The 20,271-nt window shown below is 35.0% G+C and overlaps 1 protein-coding gene across 1 annotated transcript in view; it reads right to left on the bottom strand.

Moving 5' to 3' along the window:
* Positions 1 to 20,271, bottom strand: part of LOC149747983 (contactin-1-like) — a 114,219-nt gene that overhangs the window by 59,672 nt on the left and 34,276 nt on the right. Inside the window, exons 7-9 of the mRNA XM_089921573.1 lie at positions 16,784 to 16,970; positions 7,184 to 7,353; positions 6,240 to 6,396 (exon numbers count right to left, since the gene is read on the bottom strand). Coding sequence (XP_089777699.1) covers positions 6,240 to 6,396; positions 7,184 to 7,353; positions 16,784 to 16,970 — 514 coding nt within the window. The remainder of the gene's footprint in view (positions 1 to 6,239; positions 6,397 to 7,183; positions 7,354 to 16,783; positions 16,971 to 20,271) is intronic.

Genomic DNA, 20,271 nt, shown 5'->3' with positions numbered 1-20,271 from the left:
TTTTTCTGTTTTGTAAATAAGTTCATTTGTATCATATTTTAGATTCCACATATAAGTGATATCATATGATATTTGTCTTTCTCTGTCTGACTTAGTTCACTTAGTATGATAATTTCTAGGTCTACCCATGTTGCTGCATGTAAGCTTCGGAGGGCTTGCCAATTATTGTAACCAGTAACCTAGCAGAATGCCTGACATATTGTAGGTGTTCAGTAGATGTTTAATGAATGAATCAATTTCCTGGAGAGTAAAAGTGTTATACAAATATGGACTATTTTAAGAGTAAGGTTTATTTATCAGAGGAAAATACTATTTGCACATTGTAACACTAAAGTATAGCTTTAGAGACTAAGACCAAATTTTATAAAACAAAATTATTTTGGTAGTAAGTAAATCTTGGAGTATTATTTTTAATTTTCCCTTCTATTTTTATAATGTATTCCACTGATTAATTTTCCTATCAAATTATGTCTGAATCTAAGTAAATGAACAAATTATGTTGGGATTGTTGTGTGAATTTACTAGTAGCTAAAAAATCCATTGGGGAAGATTCAGGAGAACCTGAGTTAATTTAGATGCAGAGATGCCATCCATGGCCTGACAAAGTGGCAAAATCTGCTTCTAGAACTACTGCTCAAAGCTTCTGAAGGGTAAGTAAACCTCTGAGAACTCCCTTTGCTGGGAGTTCCTAGCCCTGTCCATCAACTGCTGAAACAACACTGAGTCATTCATAGAGCTACATTAACAATAATCAAGGCAGTCACTGTTCTAAGTCAAATTTAGAAATGCAAAAAAAATGTTTGTTCAGATAACTTCTCGTCCTTTTTCATGTTTTTTGTAAAACAAGGAATGCTATACAGTTGGAAAGGTTTTAAGTGTGTAGTCAGGACTGAATGGTAATAAAAGGAATTTATATTTTAGAGGTAATTTTAAATGTAAGCTACTTGTCAGCCTAGAAATACATAGGTTGAATTCACCCTCTTAAACTCTTGAATCCCACACAACATGTAGCAAAGTAAAGCAAAATATTTGGTAATTTCAAAATAGTTAGGGTGATAGCATTTCATGAATGATAATATCTGATTGTGTCATAATTACAAATACAAGACTTTAAAGTTATGATGATGGACCTATAAGAATGGCAAGCAACTGTAACATTATTGTCATATAATATACCATTCCAAAATTTTAGGTTAGTAGTTAATTTATTTATTGAAATCTATTTTTCCAAATGATACAGGACATTTACAAAGTTACAGATTTGGGGATCACTTAATTATATAGCATCCTGTCATTAAAGAAGGCAGGATAAAGTAAACCTAAGACCACCATGCATATTACCCTCTCCTTCTATATACAGACTATTGTACAAAATTAGATGCTCAAACTATTTTTTGGTTTTGAAAATGCTTACCAAGGATATTTTGCAAAATTGCTGACATTAATTCTTTATGAATTTTAATTTCATAAAGCATGCATTAAATCTAAACATTCTGACTATCCTCTTGTTCCTTTTATACTACACTACTTACATGGGTAATGGAGAAAGGAGCATGTGAGTAATGGAATCAAACATCTAAAGTTTCCACCTAAAGACTGGTTTACTAGCCCTTTGTCTTCTGCTACTGGGAAGAAAGGACAAAGTGAAAAAAAAATGTGTTTTTCATCAGTATTGAAGTCAGTGGCTTTGGTTTTATATATATAGTTTAACTTAATAGCTTGGAGTTACCAAAAATAGTAGGTTAAATGTTTAGATTAAATCATCTATGGTGACATCAGGATAAATTACAGATTTATTCAAAGACATGAAGTCAGCAAAATAAATATATAGTACCTTTAAATCAAGTGGAAAAGATGCCTTGTTCTTTTAGAACCTACCATAGACTTTACCACTACCCTCTTTCCAGTCCAGACCATCATCATCTTAATCCTTCTATGGCAATAACCTTGTAATTCATCTCCTTATATCTTACTCCCCTACTATATATATTTTCCATAATCATGAAAGTGATTTTTCAAGTGCAAATATCTTATCATATTACTCCCACCTTAAAGATTTCAAATGACTACTTTTTGCCCTCAGGAAGAAGTCCAGACTCTAAAATGTCCTTGAAAGTCTTCATTTGACTAAGATAGCTATAGTGTGTTTAAAACTAAAAGAAAAATAAAAGCTCAAAGTATGCACATTCACACATTAGTAATGAAATACACGCTTCTCTGTGGACATTTATGACCAAAGATCCTTGTTAATCTATATTCTAACATTCGTAAGTGAATGTCATAAGCTAAATTAATGTATTAAAATTTATATTTAGAATATTGTAGCTATCTTCACCAGATTCTTAATTTAACTCACAATGATCTATAAAAACAAAAGATTCTTAAAAGACAATATAGAATGTATTAGACATAGTATGTTTGTGATGAAACATTTACAGTATTATGTTTGCCTCACTGTGAGCTATAAACATCTGATAGGGAACAATTTATTAAGACAGCAGCTGACAGTGTTCAGGTCAGAGATAAGTGGAGTTACAGATTACCATGTCTAATAAATTTTCTAGAATATCTCTAAGTCTTAATCTTTGTAAGAATCAAACTTGTGGATGAGTATGTCATAATGTAAATCACGTACCCAATGGGAAAGCATTATCAACATTCTAGACATCTAAATTATAGTTTAAGTTGCCAAATTATTCTTACTCTATACAGAAATCATGAATTTATTCAAGAATTATTTGTTAAAACCCTGTTATGTTCCAGATATGTCCTCTGCGTTCTGGGGATTCAAGGGTTGAACAAGGCAGGCAAGAGCTTGCCTCCTCAGAGCTTACATTCAAGTAAAGATAAAGATAGACAATAAACAGTATAAATTAATAAGATAATTCTAAACAGCTATACATATTATGAATAAATTTTAAAAGTGACATGATATGACAAAACATTGGAGTAGAGGGCTATCTTACATTGATGGCTGTATAATTATTCTTCATTGAGAAGGTGACATCTGAGCAGAAACAAAAATGACAAGAATGACCTGCTGTGCCAAGATCCAGAGAATCCCAGGCAGCAGCAAGAAAAAGTACAGGTGGTTAAAGGTAATACGAACAATGTTGGTATGTTCAAGAAGCAAAAAGAGGTCAATGCACCAAGGGTGAAATCAATTAACTGAGGGGAGAGAGTTTGGCAGGGCCAGATTATAAAGATAGGTGGTGAGGAATTAGATTTCATTTTATAGGATATCTTTCTAAGAGGAAAGTTATAAGATTTGACATGTTTGAAAGGATCAGTCTGGCTGCTGCATAGGGAATGGACTATAGGAAGTCAAAACTGGAAGCTTAAAAAATTTTTAGAATTGTAATAGAGCCAGCGAGGAATGAATGTGATGTGGACTCGAAGGCATGTGGAAATGTACAAATGGTAGTACATTTTAAGTATGTAAACTATGCCTCACATATTTTAGGCATTTAATGTATATTTGTTGAATGAATGAATCAATGAATGGACAGCATAATGCATATAAATATGAAAATGTAGCAGTGTATTATATTCACGGCTACATATTTTAGGCATGAAAACTGAAACAAAGGAAAGTAGTGGGAAACTTTTAAACTTATGAGAAAGCTTAAAATTTTCATTTGTATTTAAGTGCTTTTCTCACTACAAATAATTTAAACAATTTGAAAATAAATCCAAACTTAAATGAGAAAATTCTAGAATGGTGCTATTCACCAAACATCTGACATTTCCTAATGTTAATTCTACAGGTTTTTTTTTTTTTGTACAGTTATGGTCAGATTGAGATAAATAATAGAAATTCTGCATTAATAAGAATATTTTCCATTATTTAGCAAAAACAGAGGAAACTATGTTTGAGGTTTCTAAAAAATCATACTCTGTGTCTTCTGCACATGGGCTGTTTACACTGGGCAATCAGACTATAAACTTGGTGTGCTGCAGCTGGTCCGTACTACCTTCCAAAAGGCAACCATCACATTTTAAGGAAGCTTAAGAGTTAGTTGTTGAAAACACTGTTATTAAAATTGAAATTATGTAAACTTTTTAGTTAAATGAAAAAGTTTAAAACAAAGGTAGTAAATATTCAGTCTCTTCACTTCCTAATTATTTACTACATTTTAATTGTCTTCAATGCTCTTGAGGTTATGCCTGTTGCGTCTGTATGGTGACAATCCTATCACAGTGTGCTCCTAACCACCTCTTTCCAACTCCACATTTAGTGACATCATGTGGGAACCTTGAAATCGGACATGATGAAATATTTACATCACAAAAATTGGCAAACACTATAAACCAGGGCTTCCCCCTACCCAGGAGAGTCAATTGTTTAACATTTACCAGCACACCACTAGTTATAACTGTACTAATGCTACTGTCACTGTTACAGCATCTGTCCCTGCTAAGAACTTCTATAGTCTAAATTCCAGAAACTACGTTCTGCTTTGCATTAGGAATGAATCAAGGGTAAAAATGAAGAGAGCAACAGTGTGCCACTGCTGGCTTTTAGACAGGGAAGGTCAGTGTTCAAAAGTACTTTACTTAGTTCGTTTGCATTTTACCACCCTCAAAATAATGTCCACATTTGCCTCTCATTTCCTTTTGTGAAACAGCCCTGCTAAGTGTGAAACTATTGAAGCTGTGTGTTATCAAAGTTCAAAATTTAGAAAAAGTTTCAAAAATAAAAAGATGCCATTTTCTCCTATTAAAATAGTGATGACTTAAAAGAAAGAGACTAATGTTGGAGTGGTGCAACATTAGTACTCATACAAAATGAAAATAGGAATATAAGTTGATAAATATTTTAAAATAAATTTTGAAATATAGAAGTAAAACTCTTTAACTTATTGTTTAAATTTAACCTGCAGAAAGATTATTTAAATTTAACCTGCAGAAATATTTATAAAAATGCACTCAAAATAGTGTTATTTATGATAGGAAAAACTGAAATGGGTAGATAACTTTTGTACATTTGTTTGAGAGAATATTATGTATAATTTTAAATAAAATGCATAAAGTTTTCAATGACATGGGGGATGTTCATAAAACATAATTGATAAAATTTGGATATGACACGATATATTAAATCACATGAAACTATATATGTATATAGGTTAACTAAAAGTAAATTCCACTGAACATTAGTTAAGCAGTTAGAGTGTTTGGAATATGACTATTTTCTTTTCCTTTCATATTTTCGCAATTTTCTAAAAAGACATAATAATACTGTCTAAACTAAAAGTGTTTTCAATGTAAATAATTTGAATTTATAAGAAAACCTAAAATTTCCATTTGTATTTACATGCTTTCTCACTACAAATAATTTAAATAATTTGCAAATAAATCCAAACATATTTTTTAAAAGTCTAGAATAGTACTATTCACTTAACATCTGACATTTCCTAATGTTAATTCAACAGTTTCTTTGCATAACCATGATTGGACAAAAAACACTGGAATTGTTTCAAAGGATTTTTATTTTAGGTTCATATGTAACATATTCATCTATTTAGCTATAAATCACCAAATTTTCTTCTAGATCAATTATTGCCATCTTTGCTTTAGCATCTTCTAGCACTTCATAGTCTCATAAAATTCTCAAAATGACCTCAATTTTAATTCAGTATAATTAAACTATACCATGCATACAGCGTGAGTGAAAATATCAAAATTTTTTAAATTAGTAGAGTTCTACAGGAAGAAATAACTGCCTTAAATATTTATTTCAAATTAACCAATGCTGTGAGAAATAATTAGAGTCTGCAGAAAAGGAATAGCTATACTGAGACAAATAGACATACTGGTAAAGGAAGGAACTATCATCTACTGTCTTTCTATCTTATCATATTAATATGTGTAAGATAAAGAAAAGGGGGTGAGAAGAATACTGATAGTTGTCCAGTGAATTTCCTTTTGATATAAGAGAATTTTGGATATTATTATCTAATGATCTAGTATTATGTACCATTTTAATGCATTATGGTATTTTAATTGTGCTTTGCTGTCCAGATAATAACCAAAAGGTATCTGATAGGTTGCAAATATACTTTGTGACTCATAAAGGGAGAAGTTTCAAGTTTCAGGGCATCCTTACCATTTCAAATCTGCTTACAAATGATACTGATATTCGTGTGAATATCAGTCCCACATTTACCCTTGAGAAGTCATATGGGCCTAGAACTTACGAGTACTTAATTAAAATGTGCCTTAAATGATTGGCTTACCTGAAATTTTGACTTGAGACACCACTCCATCTCCTCCATCACTGTGTGCACGAACCTCTACAACATATTCTCCATCCCTGGGGATTGGGACTTCTATGGAGTGTTTATGAGTTGAATACAGCTTGCCATCATGCTGGCCATCAGGTCTATAGAGTACCTTTAAAATTTTCAAAATATTTATATTTAATAAATTGGCAATAAGGAGTCAATGCCCTAACATTAAAACCAGAATAAAAACACTTATACTTTTATTAATTAAAAAAAAATCTTAGGGAGCTGTGTGTAATACTAGCTGGAAAATTCATGTTATTTTTAATTCACAGAAATTGATTTCATCTATTTTTAGGGTGATCCAAGAGGATGCATCTTAAGCATCTAAATTTTATTTTTTGAAATTACCAAAATAGAGAGAATGTGTCATTTTATGAAAAAGGTAAAAAATGAGGGCTCTTTCAATATATTAAATTAGTCTAAAAATTGCCTAGTAATTAAAATTTTTTCACACTGTTTCTAAAAGTTAGTGTTGACTGAAAAATGTGATAGTGTGATATAGAGAATATATAGAAATAACCTTTTATTCCATTTTTGTTCATTTACAGAGGGTACCTCATACATCAAAGAATTCACTGTGTGCTTGGCGACACTATCTTAATCATTGTCAAACAAAAATGGATTCTTTCTTTCTCTCTTTTTTAAACACTAATTATTCTAACAACTCTATTCTTTAAAGCAGTTATTCTATCTTGCTCATTTGACATAGTATTTTTCTAGAATTCACTGAAGATCTTTTCTCATTTCAAAATTTACCATGTCATCTGATTCTGCTTCACAGCTAGAATAAAAGAGAGCTGGATGGGTTTTGGCAAAAAAAACCCACCAAACATCAGTCATTCTTTGTAAGAATGAAGCTTGTGTGGGAAATAATCTAGTAATCTTTTATATACCTTATATCCTGTCACTGTGGATTCATTTGATAGTGCAACCACATGATCCCAGGTGATTATGTAGCGTGAACCAGACCTTACGGAACTGATGATCCTTGGAGGCTGGCTTGGAGCTGTGAAAGTAATAACATGCAACTGATAGTCACCATATCCAATTTCAATTCTGCAAGCTGTATCACATTGGGAATTATAATACTGATAATGACGTGACAACAAAAATGGCTAATTCTGATGTTTGTACTGTTTGCCTGGCACCATGGTATGCACTTTACATCCATGGGTTCATTTAATACACTGGGATCCTGGGAGGTAGGTAATAAAATGATCTCTTATTCTCTTCTCATCAACCTTCATTTGGATGTCTCTCTCCACCAGTCTTTTCCTTTTTTCTTTTTTTTTTGCGGTACGTGGGCCTCTCACTGTTGTGGCCTCTGCCGTTGCGGAGCACAGGCTCCGGACGCGCAGGCTCAGCGGCCATGGCTCACGGGCCCAGCCGCTCTGCGGCATGTGGGATCCTCCCAGACCGGGGCACAAACCCGCGTCCCCTGCATCAGCAGGCTGACTCTCAACCACTGCGCCACGAGGGAAGCCCCTCCACCAGTCTTTTGAAACTTCTGTTTTCAAGGTCATCAATCATCTCCACTTGGCCAAATCTAATGTCACTTTTTTATTCTTTTAAAACTTAGCATCTTTGCAGTATGTCACAGAGTTGACCTTCCAATTCTTTCTTGAATATCTTTTCTTAAATTTCATAATCTCTTATAATCTTTCCTCCTATCTCTCAGGTTCTTCCTTCTCATTAATCATCCTTTGCTAGCTCCATGTCCTCTGCCCAGTTTCCAAATGGTGGAATGACTTAGGACTTGACTCTGAGCACACTTCTCTCCTCTATATATGAATCTTCTCTAAACCTCTCACCTGGGCCCATGGTTTTGAGTACACACAATTTTATCTCAAGCTCATCTCTCTCTCGACCTCTAGACATATATGTGCAACTTCCTATCTCCTCCTAAATGTCTAAAAGGTTTCTCAAATGCAATATAATCAAGACAGAACATTTACTATGTACCCCCAAATCTGTCTTTCTGTGAGACTTTACCATATTTACTAAATGGTACAACCAAACCCCCAATTTCTCAAGCCAAAATCGATTCAGTCTTCCATTCCATTTATTGCCAACATCCAAATTAGCTGCAAATTTTCAACTCTGCCTGCTGAAAATTTTCCACTCCTTTCTATCTCCATTATCACCTAATGCTGGCTACCAACGTTTCTTCCTCAAATACTAAAAAAGGTCTCCTAATTTGCTATTCTGCCTCAAATACTAAAAAAGTCTCCTAATTTGTTATTCTGCTTTCACTTTTATTCCACCAATATCCATTGTCTACCCAGAACAATTAAAAAAAAAACATAAATTTGATATCACTCTCTGCCTTACTATCTTCCAATGATTTCTTATCACACTTAGAAAGAATTTTAACTCCTTACTATGATCTATAAGACCCTTCTTATTATGACTCCAGCACACTTCTTTCTCCTTAACTCAGAGCCTATGCTCTGGAATTATTGACCTTTCTACAAGTAAAGCATACCACACTCTTTTCATATAAAGGCTTTGTGCTAGTCATTTTATCTGCCTGATAGAATCTCCTCTGCAAAGATTTCCTTCTTATTACTCATATCCTAGGTCAAATGGCATCTTCTCTAAGAGGATATTCCCAACCATCAGATTCGAATTTGGCTCCCACCCAGGCAGTTTTAAATTGTATTATCTGTTTATTTATTGTATTTTATTTATTACTTAATTCTAATTGAAGTGTAGTTGATTTACTATATTATATTACTTTCAGGTGTACAACAGTGATTCAATATTTTTATTGATTCTACCGCTTTAAAAGTTACAAAATATTGGCTATATTCCCTATGCTGTACAATATAGCCCTGTAGTTTATTTATTTTATATATAGCAGTCTGTACCTCTTAATCCTACCCCTATTTTACTCCACCCCCTTTCCCTCTCTGCACTGGCAACCACTGGTTTGTTCTCTATATCTGTGAGTCTGCTTCTATATTGTTATGTTCATTCATCTGTTTTATATTTTATTCCACATATAAGTGATAACATTAAGTATTTGACTTTGTCTGACTTACTTCACTAAGCACAATACCCTTCAGGTCCATCCACATTGTTGCAAATGGCAAAATTTCATTCCTTCTTTAATGGCTGAGTAATACTCCATTGTATATATATACCACAGCTACTTTGTCCCTTCATCTATTGATGGACATTTAGGTTGCTTCCATATCTTGGCTGTTATAAATAATGCTATGAAGGCTGGAGTGCATGCATCGTTTCAAATTAGGGTGTTTATTTTCTTCAGATATATATCTAGGAGTGAAATTGCTGGATTTAAGTTTTTTGAGGACCTTCATATCACCTACCATAGTGGCTGCATCAATTTACATTCCAACCAATGATATACTAGGGTTCCCTTTTCTTCACATCCTTGCCAACATTTGATATTTGCAGTATTTTTGATGACAGCCATTCTGACAACTGTGAGGTGATATCTCATTTTGTTTTTGATTTGACTTTGTCAGTGATTAGTGATGTTGAGCATCTTTTCATGTGCCTATTGGCCATCTGTATGTCTTTTTGGAAAAATGCCTATTCAGATCTTCTGCCCATTTTTTTAATGGGTTGTTTGTTGTTTTGATATTGAGTTAAATGAACTGTTTACATATTTTTGATATTAATTGCTTATCTGTTATATAATATGCACATATTTTCTCCCACTCAGTAGGTTACCTTTTCATTTTTTCAACGATTTCCTTTGCTGTGCAAAAGCTTTTAGGTTTAATTTGGTTCCATTTGTTTATTTTTGCTTTTGTTTCCTTTGCCTGAGGAAACAGACCCCAAAAAATGTCAAATAGTATTCAGCCTATCTTTTCTTATAGGAATTTTATGGTTTCTGGTCTTACATTTAGCTCTTTAATCCATTTTGAGCTTATTTTTGCATATGGTATTAAGAAATCTTCTAATTTCATTCTTTTGTGTGTATCTATCCAGTTTTCCCAGTACCACTTATTGAAGAGGCTCTTTTCCCCTTTGTATACTCTTCTTTTTTTTTTTTTGCAGTACGCGGGCCTCTCACTGTTGTGGTCTCTCCTGTTGCGGAGCTCAGGCTCCGGACGCGCAGGCTCAGCGGCCATGGCTCACGGGCCCAGCCACTCTGCGGCATGTGGGATCTTCCCGGACCGGGGCACGAACCCGTGTCCCCTGCATTGGCAGGCGGACTCTCAACCACTGCGCCACCAGGGAAGCCCCTCCTCTTTGCATACTCTTGTTTCCTTTATCATATATTAATTGACTATAAGAACATGAGTTTATTTCTGGGCTCTCTATTCTGTTCTATTGACCTATGTGTCTGTATTGTGCCACTACCATACTGTTTTGATTATTGTAGCTTTGTAGTATAGTCTGAAGTCAGCAAGCATGATACCTCCAGCTCTGGTTCTTCATTCTCAGAATTATTTTGGCCATTCGGGGTATTTGTCGTTCCATAAAATTTTAGAATTATTTCTTCTAGTTGTGTGAAAATGTCATGGGTATTTTGATACGAATTGCATTAAATCTTCTCAATTGATTCATTTTGGTCTGAATTTTATTTATTTCCTCTCTTATCTTTATTATTTCCTTATTTCTGTTGATTTTAGGCTCTGTTTCCTCTTCTTTTTCTAATTCCTTTAGATGGTAGTTTAGGTTGTTTATTCAGATATTTCTTCTTTCTTCAGGTAGGCCTGTATGGCTATAAACTTCCCTCTTAGAACTACTTTTGCTGTGTCCCATAGATTTTGAAAAGCTGTGTTTTGATTTTCATTTGTCTCTAGGTATTTTCTCATTTTCTCTTTGATTTCCTTCATTGACCCATTGGTTTTTTAGTAGTATGCTTTTTAGTTCCCTAGATTTATGTCTTTCCCATTTTTCTTCCTGCAATTGATTTCTAGTTTCACACCATTTTCACTATAAAAGATGATTGATATAATTTTTATCCTCTTAAGTTTTTTGAGATTTGTTTTTTGGCCTAGCATGTGATCTATCCTGGGAAGCATGCCATTTGAACTTGAAAGAAATGTGTACTCTGCTGTTTTTGGGTGGAATGTTCTATAGATATCTATTAAGTGCAACTGGTCTACTGTGTCATTTAAGGTCACTGTTTCTTTTTTTTAATCTTTTTTTTTTAACATTGTTATTGGAGTATAATTGCTTTACAATGTTGTATTAGTTTCTGCTGTATAACAAAGTGAATTAGCTATATATATACACATATATCCCCATATCCACTCCCTCTTGTGTCTCCCTCCCAACCTCCCTACTCCACCCCTCTAGGTGGTCACAAAGCACCGAGCTGATCTCCCTGTGTTATGCAGCTGCTTCCCATTAGCCATCTATTTTACATTTGGTAGTGTATATATGTCAATGCCACTCTCACACTTCGTCCCAGCTTATGCTTGCCCCTCCCTGTGTCCTCAAGTCCATTCTCTATGTCTGAGTCCTTATTCCTGTCCTTCCCCTACGTTCTTCAGAATCTTTTTTTTTTTTTTAGATTCCATATATATGTGTTAGCATACGCTATTTGTTTATCTCTTTCTTTTTTTTTTTTTTTTTTTTGTGGTATGCGGGCCTCTCACTTCTGTGGCATCTCCCGCTGTGGAGCGCAGGCTCCAGACACGCAGGCTCAGCAGCCTCAGCTCACGGGCCCAGCCGCTCCGCAGCACGTGGGATCTTCCCAGACCAGGTCACGAACCTGTGTCCCCTGCATCGGCAGGCAGACTCTCAACCACTGTGCCACCAGGGAAGTCCTGTTTTTCTCTTTCTGACTTACTTCACTCTGTATGACAGACTCTAGGTCCATCCACCTCACTACAAATAACTCAATTCCGTTTCTTTTCATGGCTGAGTAATATTCCATTGCATATATGTGCCACATCTTCTTTACCCATTCATCTGTTGATGGACACTTAGGTTGCTTCCATGTTCTGGCTATTGTAAATAGTGCTGCAATGAACACTGGGGTGCATGTGTCTTTTTGAATTATGGTTTTCTCAGGGTATATGCCCAGTACTGGGATTTCTGGGTCATATGGTAGCTCTATTTTTAGATTTTTAAGGAACCTCCATACTCTTCTCCATAGTGGCTGTATGAATTTACATTCCCACCAACAGTGCAAGAAGGTTCCCTTTTCTCCACACCCTCTCCAGCATTTATTGTTTGTAGATTTTTTGATGATGAAGGCCACTGTTTCTTTATTGATAATCTGTCTGGATAATCTACCCGTTGATGTAAGTGGGATGTTAAAGTTCCCTACTGTTATTGTATTAGTGTCAATTTCTCCCTTTTTGTCTGTTAATATTTGATTTATATGTTTAGGTGCATACATGATAACAAATGTTATACCCTCTTCTTGCATCACTTCCTTTACCATTTTATTATATTATGCACTTCTCTATCTTTTGTTATAGACTGTATCTGTTATGAGTATTGCTACCTCAGCTTTCTTTTAGTTTCCATTTGCATGAATCTCTTTCCATCTCCTCACTTTCAGTCTCTGTGTGTCTTTAGCTCTGAAGTGAGTTTCTTGTAAGTAACAGATAGATGGGACTTTTTCCCTATTTAATCAACCACTCTGTGTCTTTTAACTGGAGCATTTAGTGTATTGACATTTGAAGTGATTATTGATAGATATATACATATTGCCATCCTGTTACTTGTTTTCTGGTCATTTTGTAGTTGTCTTTTAGTTTCTTCCCTTGTGGTTTGATTTTCTCTATTGGCGTGCTCGTGTTCCTTTCTCTCCAGTTTTTGTGTATCTATAATTGTGGGTTTTGACTTGTAGTTACCATGGAGTCCATATATGTTGACCTACAACTATAACTACTTGTTTTAAACTGATAATCATTTAAATTCAAACACATTCTAAAAGATCTACTTTTTAAACTCCCATCCACACATTTTCTGTTTTGATGTCATATTTTGCTTCTTCATGTTTATCCTTTAACAGTCTATTGTAGTTATAGTTGATTTTACAATTTTCATTTTTTAATCTTCATAGTTGCTTATTTAAGTGGTGATCCACAGCCTTTACTATATATTTGCTCTTACTAGTAGGGTTTTTTATTTCATATCAACTCTTACTACTTGTTGTAGCCTTTTCTTTTCCACTTAGAGAAGACCCTCTAAAATTTTTTGTAAGGTTGGCTTTGTATTGAAAAACTCTTTATAGTTTTTGCTTCTCCTATCTCTCCTTCAATTCTGAATGATAACCTTGCTGAGTAGAGTACCCTAGTTTGTAAGTTTTTCCCTTTCAGCACTTTAAATATATTATGCCACTCCCTTCTGGCCTGCAAAGCTTCTGTAGAAATATCAGCTAATAGCCTTATGGGGGTTCCCTTGTAAGTGATTCTTTGTTTTTCTCTTGCTGCCTTTAGAATTCTCTCCTTATCTTTAACTTTTGCCATTTCTTTATGATATGTCTTGGGTCTCTTTGGGTTCATCTTGTTTGGGATCCTCTGTGCTTCCTGTATCTGGATATCTGTTTCCTTCCTCAGGTTTGGAAAGTTTTCAGCCATAATTTCATCAAACACACTTTTGACCCCCTTCTCTCTTCTTCTTCTGGGACCCGCATAATAAAAATGTTAGTAAGGGGGCTTCCCTGGTGGCGCAGTGGTTGAGAATCTGCCTGCCAATGCAGGGGACACGGGTTCGAGCCCTGGTCTGGGAAGATCCCACATGCCGCGCAGCAACTAGGCCTGTGAGCCACAACTACTGAGCCTGCACGTCTTGAGCTTGTGCTCTGCAACAAGAGAGGCCACAACAGTGAGAGGCCCGTGCACCGAGACGAAGAGTGGTCCCCGCACACCGCAACCAGAGAAAGCCCTCTCACAGAAACAAAGACCCAACACAGCCAAAAATAAATAAATTTAAAAAAAAATGTTAGTATGCTTGATATTGTCACAGAGGTCCCTTAAACTGTTCTCAATTTTTTAAAATCTGTTTTTCTTTTGCTGTTCTGATTGGATTATTTCCATTATTCTATCATCCAGATTGCTTATGTGTTCTTCTGTATCATGTAGTCAGCTGTTAATTCCATCTAGTGTTTTTCATTTCAGTTATTGCATTCTTCAGTTGTGACTTGTTCTTTTTTACATTTTCTAATTCCTAGTTAAGATCTTCACTGTCTTCATCTATTCTTTTCCCAAGTTCAGTTAGCATTCTTATTACTAATGCTTTAAACTCTTTATCTCTGCTTCATTAGTTGTTTTTTTTACAGAGGTTCTTTTCTTTTTCTTTTGCTTGAAACTAATTTCTCTGTCTTCATATTTAACTTTCTCAGTCTCTTTGAAATTAGGTGAAACATTTAACTATTCAGTTCTTGAAGGAGTGTTTTTGTGTTGTAGTGCCCCTATCAATCTCTGTGTGTCCAGTGTCTTTGGTGGGAGAACTGGATCTGAAGTGAGCATGGGTCACATCTCCTCTTATGGTGTGCTGGTAACTATCATTCTGCTGGAATGTGGGGTTGGAGACAGAAGGACTAGGTCCAGAGCCAGGTGTGTACTGGAGCTTCTCCTATGCTCAGTGGCCATCACCACCCTACTGGGGGCAGTTTTGAGTCCCAAGGTGCTGGAGCAGAAGCCCTGAGGGTCAGGTCTAAGCTGGTTCCATTCCCTCTAAATGTGTCCTCTCCCTCCCCACAGCAACAGAATCATTGCCTCAGAGGGGAGCAGTGCTAGAGCAAGGGGGCCAGAGTGGGTGCCCAGTGTAGGCCAGAGCATGTGATAAGACAGTCCTGGCAAGCCAGTCAGAGCTTGAGACAGCTCCCAATGCGGAGCCTCTGTGAGCACAAGTAATGGCTGCCCTTGCCCCATTCAGATGCAGTGCTGGTTCTTTTCCAGTTCCTTCCCCCACAACTGCACACTGTCCTTGGCAATGTAGACTTTGTCCTATCTGGGAACTTTTCTGAAGAAGGCAACTGGTGCAGGTTGGAACACATGCTGGGAAAGCCCAAGGAAAGCCATCAGAGGATTTTCAATCTGATTCCTCTGTCGTGTTCCCAGGAGTAAGCAACTGTGTGTGCACACTCTTCATGAGTGGAGTCTTGTTTTCTACAGCCCTCTTGTAAGTCCCACTGGTGGTTTAATCTGCCATGGGGACTCATCTTCCTGGTGTTGGACCCCAGGGTTGGGGTGTCTGATATGTGGCTCAAACCCCTCATTCCCCAGGAGATCTCTGAGTCTGTGATATCCCCCTCTTCTTTTATGTCCCGTACTGGGGTCATGAGTCCCAACCTGATTACTTCTTCTCCCTTCCTACTTGACTCCATGTGGATATTACTTTACAGCCTTGGTTGTAGAAGAGTATTTCTGCCAATCTTCAGTTTGTTTTCAGTGAGAATTGCTCCATGTCTAGATGTATTTTTAATGTGTTCATGGGTGGAGGTGAGCTCAGGTCCTCTACTCTGCCATCTTGGTCTCCTCCTCCCATATTATCTGTTTATTCACTTTATTGTTCTGTCACCTGATGTTATACTTATTTATTTGTCATATTTCTCTCCCTTTCTCTCTCTTCCTCTCTTTCCATTAGTTTGTTAAACCCTTTGAGAAGAGGATCTGGGTCTTGCTTCATCCTTTCTGTATCGTCAACACTTAGACCTGTTCTGGGCATGTAGCATATTTTTCATGAATGAATAAATTGAACAAAGAACAAAGGAATGAATGCTCTTTTTACAAATTAGAAAGCTGAGGTTTAAAGATTTGATGTAATATGTCTACTGTCACACACTGAGTAAGTGATAGAGACAGATTAGAAACCCCTGTCTGATACCAAAGCCTGGATCTTACCACCATGTTTTATTATTTCATTAGAACTTTCTTTTCCCCCAAGTGAATTTCATAAATTTTCAAACTCTAATGGTAATCATGTCTTCAAATTCTTGTGAAGTTTCCCTAAATTCTGAATATAAGTTCTCCTCTTCCATCTGTTCAACTTGGGTTCAAAAAAGAGCTATCATAGTGAAGTCAGGGAGATGGGTATGACCAAAAAATGTGAGCAGGGCAGGTGGTCTTGTTATATTAACAATGAGAACATACAGTAATAAGAGAGTGAACATAATGCTACAACATTTAACTTGTATTTCACTGTGCAGTGACGAAGGTTTATAAATCAAAGCATAGAAAAATTATAGAATTTTCATTTTCTCATGTTGTTGATGCATTCCTATAAAACCAAGTTTAAAACAATAACAAATTAATTGTCTAATGATACAAAATTTTGTGGGCAGTCTTTACAAAGGGAGGTTCTGTAATGGAGCATTAAATGTGTGAAGGTATTCTCCACTTTTTTTCATCATCTACAATAACTATCAATGCTTTTGTTTGTTTTTGTTTTTGTTTTTTTAAATCTTGTGTGATTTTTAAAGGTTAAAATTGAAAACCAAAAGTGCTCGGACTACTGGGTAGTAATTTTCTCTCAAATATACCTGCATCATCACTGAATCAATTGGGAGTTTTTGACAAGTATAAAATGCAAATATTGAGACTCACGTGCTTTCTTGGTGAAGGTCTCAATCATATCACTGGGAGGTCCACACCCTGCGCTATTGCAGGCCCTGACTTCCATAAAGTACTGGGTGTCAGGCAGAAGGTTCTCCAGCCTGGCAGAGTATTCTTGGCTAGTGACTTGCACTCTGTGTGCAGCTGCTTCTTTATCATGGACAGCCCAGTACCGAATCTGCAAACATACAAGTTGAGTAATATTTTTTCATGATTCAGACACTTCAGTTGCAAAAAATTCTTTTCAAGTTGTTCTGACACTTGATGTTGGCTGAGCATCATATTCTCAAATGTTACTTAATGTTACTTACGTTTCTGTCAGTCTTAGAAAATGGCAAGGCACACAATGCATATCTGATTAGAAGTGTCAAAAGCAAATTAAAGGCTCACCTCATTGCCTGAAATAGTCACACACAGACGAAAAAAGAGAAAAAGCCAAAAAAATGTGCATAAGATTTGCTCTCAAACTATAAAACTGGTTTCTGTTTGGAATTTTTTGCCACAATAATTTATATAATTTATTTCCAGCTTTATTTGTGTTTACATGATTGCAAATTTGTTAAGAGCCATTGATAAACAAAAATAGTCATGAGGCCTAAACATGCTAGCTTAATTACTTTCTGCCAGCTTATTTCAGAAGTATGTATATAAAATTATTTCCTTTGAACTTATATAGAGGCCAGATATCAAAGAAATATTATACCTAATAACTTCAGAAGTATTTCAGAAGTATGTATATAAAATTATTTCCTTTGAACTTATATACAGGCCAGATATCAAAGAAATATTATACCTAATAACTTGATTAGCTGTAGAAGTTATCTTTAAAATAAGTTTTAAAAAATTTCATTCATGTTGTGATTAGAAATAATTACTTTTACCAACCAGCATATCAATAACAGCCTTCCTTGTCTCTTAAAGTTTAAGTAAAAGCTATGAATTATAATATTCATTCTTCCAATAAGGCTGTTTTATTGGTTAGAAATCTATAATTACATCTCAGTTATAAATAAAAAGGAGAGGATTGTTTATAAGTATACTGCAATTTTATATTTTAGATGCCCTGTCTATAAAATAATGGGATTTTAATTTCACAATTAACCAACATACTAGAAGATAATATCTAATATTTATATAATCCTGAAATGTTTATTTACATAAACACATAAAAAAACATTATAAAATGGAACTGGATGGCTCAAATTCCCTTACTAACAAAGTGAGGTTTATATGAAGAATGAGCACATTTCAGAACAAAGGCTAGTTACTACTTGCTTATTGGTTTCCTTTGTGATATTTTTATTTTGTATACTAGGGCTCATTTTTTCTGATGCCAATAATATATTTCCTAATAGTTTTGATGGAATCTCTTGGGCTTTTCTGTCCTCTGACCATAAGGATGGCTTCAGAACCGAGGAAGCGGAATATTACAAGTGGCTCCAAAGGCAGATCTCAGTTGGCAGAGAAAAGACTTTATGAGGATGGGACCCTCCTTGTGAAGGTATGAGTTTCCTGGTGTTGGAAGCATCCAGGCAGTGCCTACATTCATCTGAGAAGGAGGAAGACGGCCTATATTTTAGTGGAAATTTGAACTGTGTGACATGTAAGGCCTCTTCCACTGCTTGACTGAAGAGAAATAAAATGAACATTTATATTCTAGTGAAATGCCAGGTACTAAAGTAGGATCATCCATGTGTATTATTTTCTCAACAAACCAATAATGGTAGTATTTAGCCTGTTTTATAGCAATCAAAACTGATGTCCCCGAGGTTCAGACATTTTTATGTGGATACTTGTTGACTGAGAGCACATTTTAAAATTTTATTCATTCATTATAACAACTTTTCTATCCCGTTTAAAGAGGAGAAGATTTTTAACTAGACCATTTCTAAAAGACACTAAATATTAAAATGAGGACTTAAAGTGACAAATTTTTTTGACAGTTTACCCAAAATTCCATGAGGCATTTTGGCAATACAAAAGGAAAGAACAAAATTTTCTTTAATTTACTCTTTGCACCTATATCTTAAATGGCCAATTAGTTTATTCATCTGATTTTGGTAGGGATCTATATTACACAGTCTCCATTGAAATTCACAATAAATTTAAGCAGTGCCTTAGTTATGCCCTGGTAACTAGGGAACAGAGAGAGTTATTGAGTGTATCAAATAATCTCTGACTTTCTTATTTTAGAATATGAGATTTTTTACAGACACTTTTACAGTATTTTAAACCTCTACTAATGAAAGCATCCAATACAAAATTATTTTGGTTGAATAATCTGTCTCTCCTTAATTTAAAGCATACCTTTAGATTTAACTTGCAATGTTTTCAAAGAATTCTAAAATAAGTAGTGGATATATGTAAAATTTAGCATTATTTTTTTTTTCATCTGAACTAGGCACTGGCCATGCACTTAGAAATAATTTCCAAATAGATAATTTGGACCACTGTGTTTGATCCCTGCAGTAAGTTGCCCATTGTGGTGAAGAACCAATATTAATCTGTGAGAAAATTGTTTGGAGTGAAGGGTTGAACCTGTAGTCATGGAGCAGAACAAATGCACTCCTTTTGATTAATCACTAGGGAGACCAAAAGGCAGCTTGGATGAACTAGTGGAAAAAAATAAATAAATGAAGCAGGTCCTGCTTTATGGACAGTAGACCATAAATTCATTTTCACATGCTAGAGCAACATATAGTGTATTTATTTCTATTTAACACTGTGGCATTATATAAATTTAACTCTTTACTTACATGTTCCTAAAATCTCCACAACATCCCATGTCTAGTATTAACTTATCTTAGTGCTTATTAAACAATTATGGAATTGCCCCATTACTGGTCTCTACTATTGCTAGGTTATAAACTCCTTGAGGACAGGTATTCATTATTTCGAATGCTGTGTACATAGGACTGCATTTGATGTATGGCACTCATTCATTCATTGAACAAATATTTTCTGGGTATCTACTTTGTACCAGCTATGTGCTAGATGCTAGGAATATAGGAGTGAACCAAGCAAACATGTTTTTTTCCTCCATAGATCTTATAAATAAAGTAAGAAATCAAAATGTTTAAGTTCACATAAAATTACTAATATATTTGATAGGATGATCTAAGTGTATAATTTTGTCCCAAGAAAATTTACTCTTTATAACAGTATTGGGAAGCTGAAAAGAAAAGACTCAGAAAAAGGGCTAAATCATATAACAAAGAATAATTATAATTTCCATACATTTATGAACTACAATAACACCACTTTTGTACAAAGATAATAGTTATATCCCTTCCGAGGAAAATTTAAGAAATTTGTAGGAAAAACAGCTCTTTAATCTCATTTTCTCCAAAGAGGCTTAGAATAAAACCTGGATGTTACAATTGTGGAAGTATTTAAAGATATTTAGTACTTTTGAAAATTAGGCTTGCTCCATTTTATTATTTTCCACTTCAGTAAACTTTTGTATCAGATTTCCAAAC

The sequence above is a fragment of the Delphinapterus leucas genome, chromosome 11 (genome assembly GCF_059928025.1).
Source record: "Delphinapterus leucas isolate spDelLeu-1000000601 "Yukka" chromosome 11, BTC_Dleu_Yukka2, whole genome shotgun sequence".
In the NCBI taxonomy this organism is placed as follows: Eukaryota; Metazoa; Chordata; class Mammalia; order Artiodactyla; family Monodontidae; genus Delphinapterus; species Delphinapterus leucas.
Note: the sequence above shows the minus strand (reverse complement) of the source record. Positions and strands in the feature narration are given on the sequence as shown.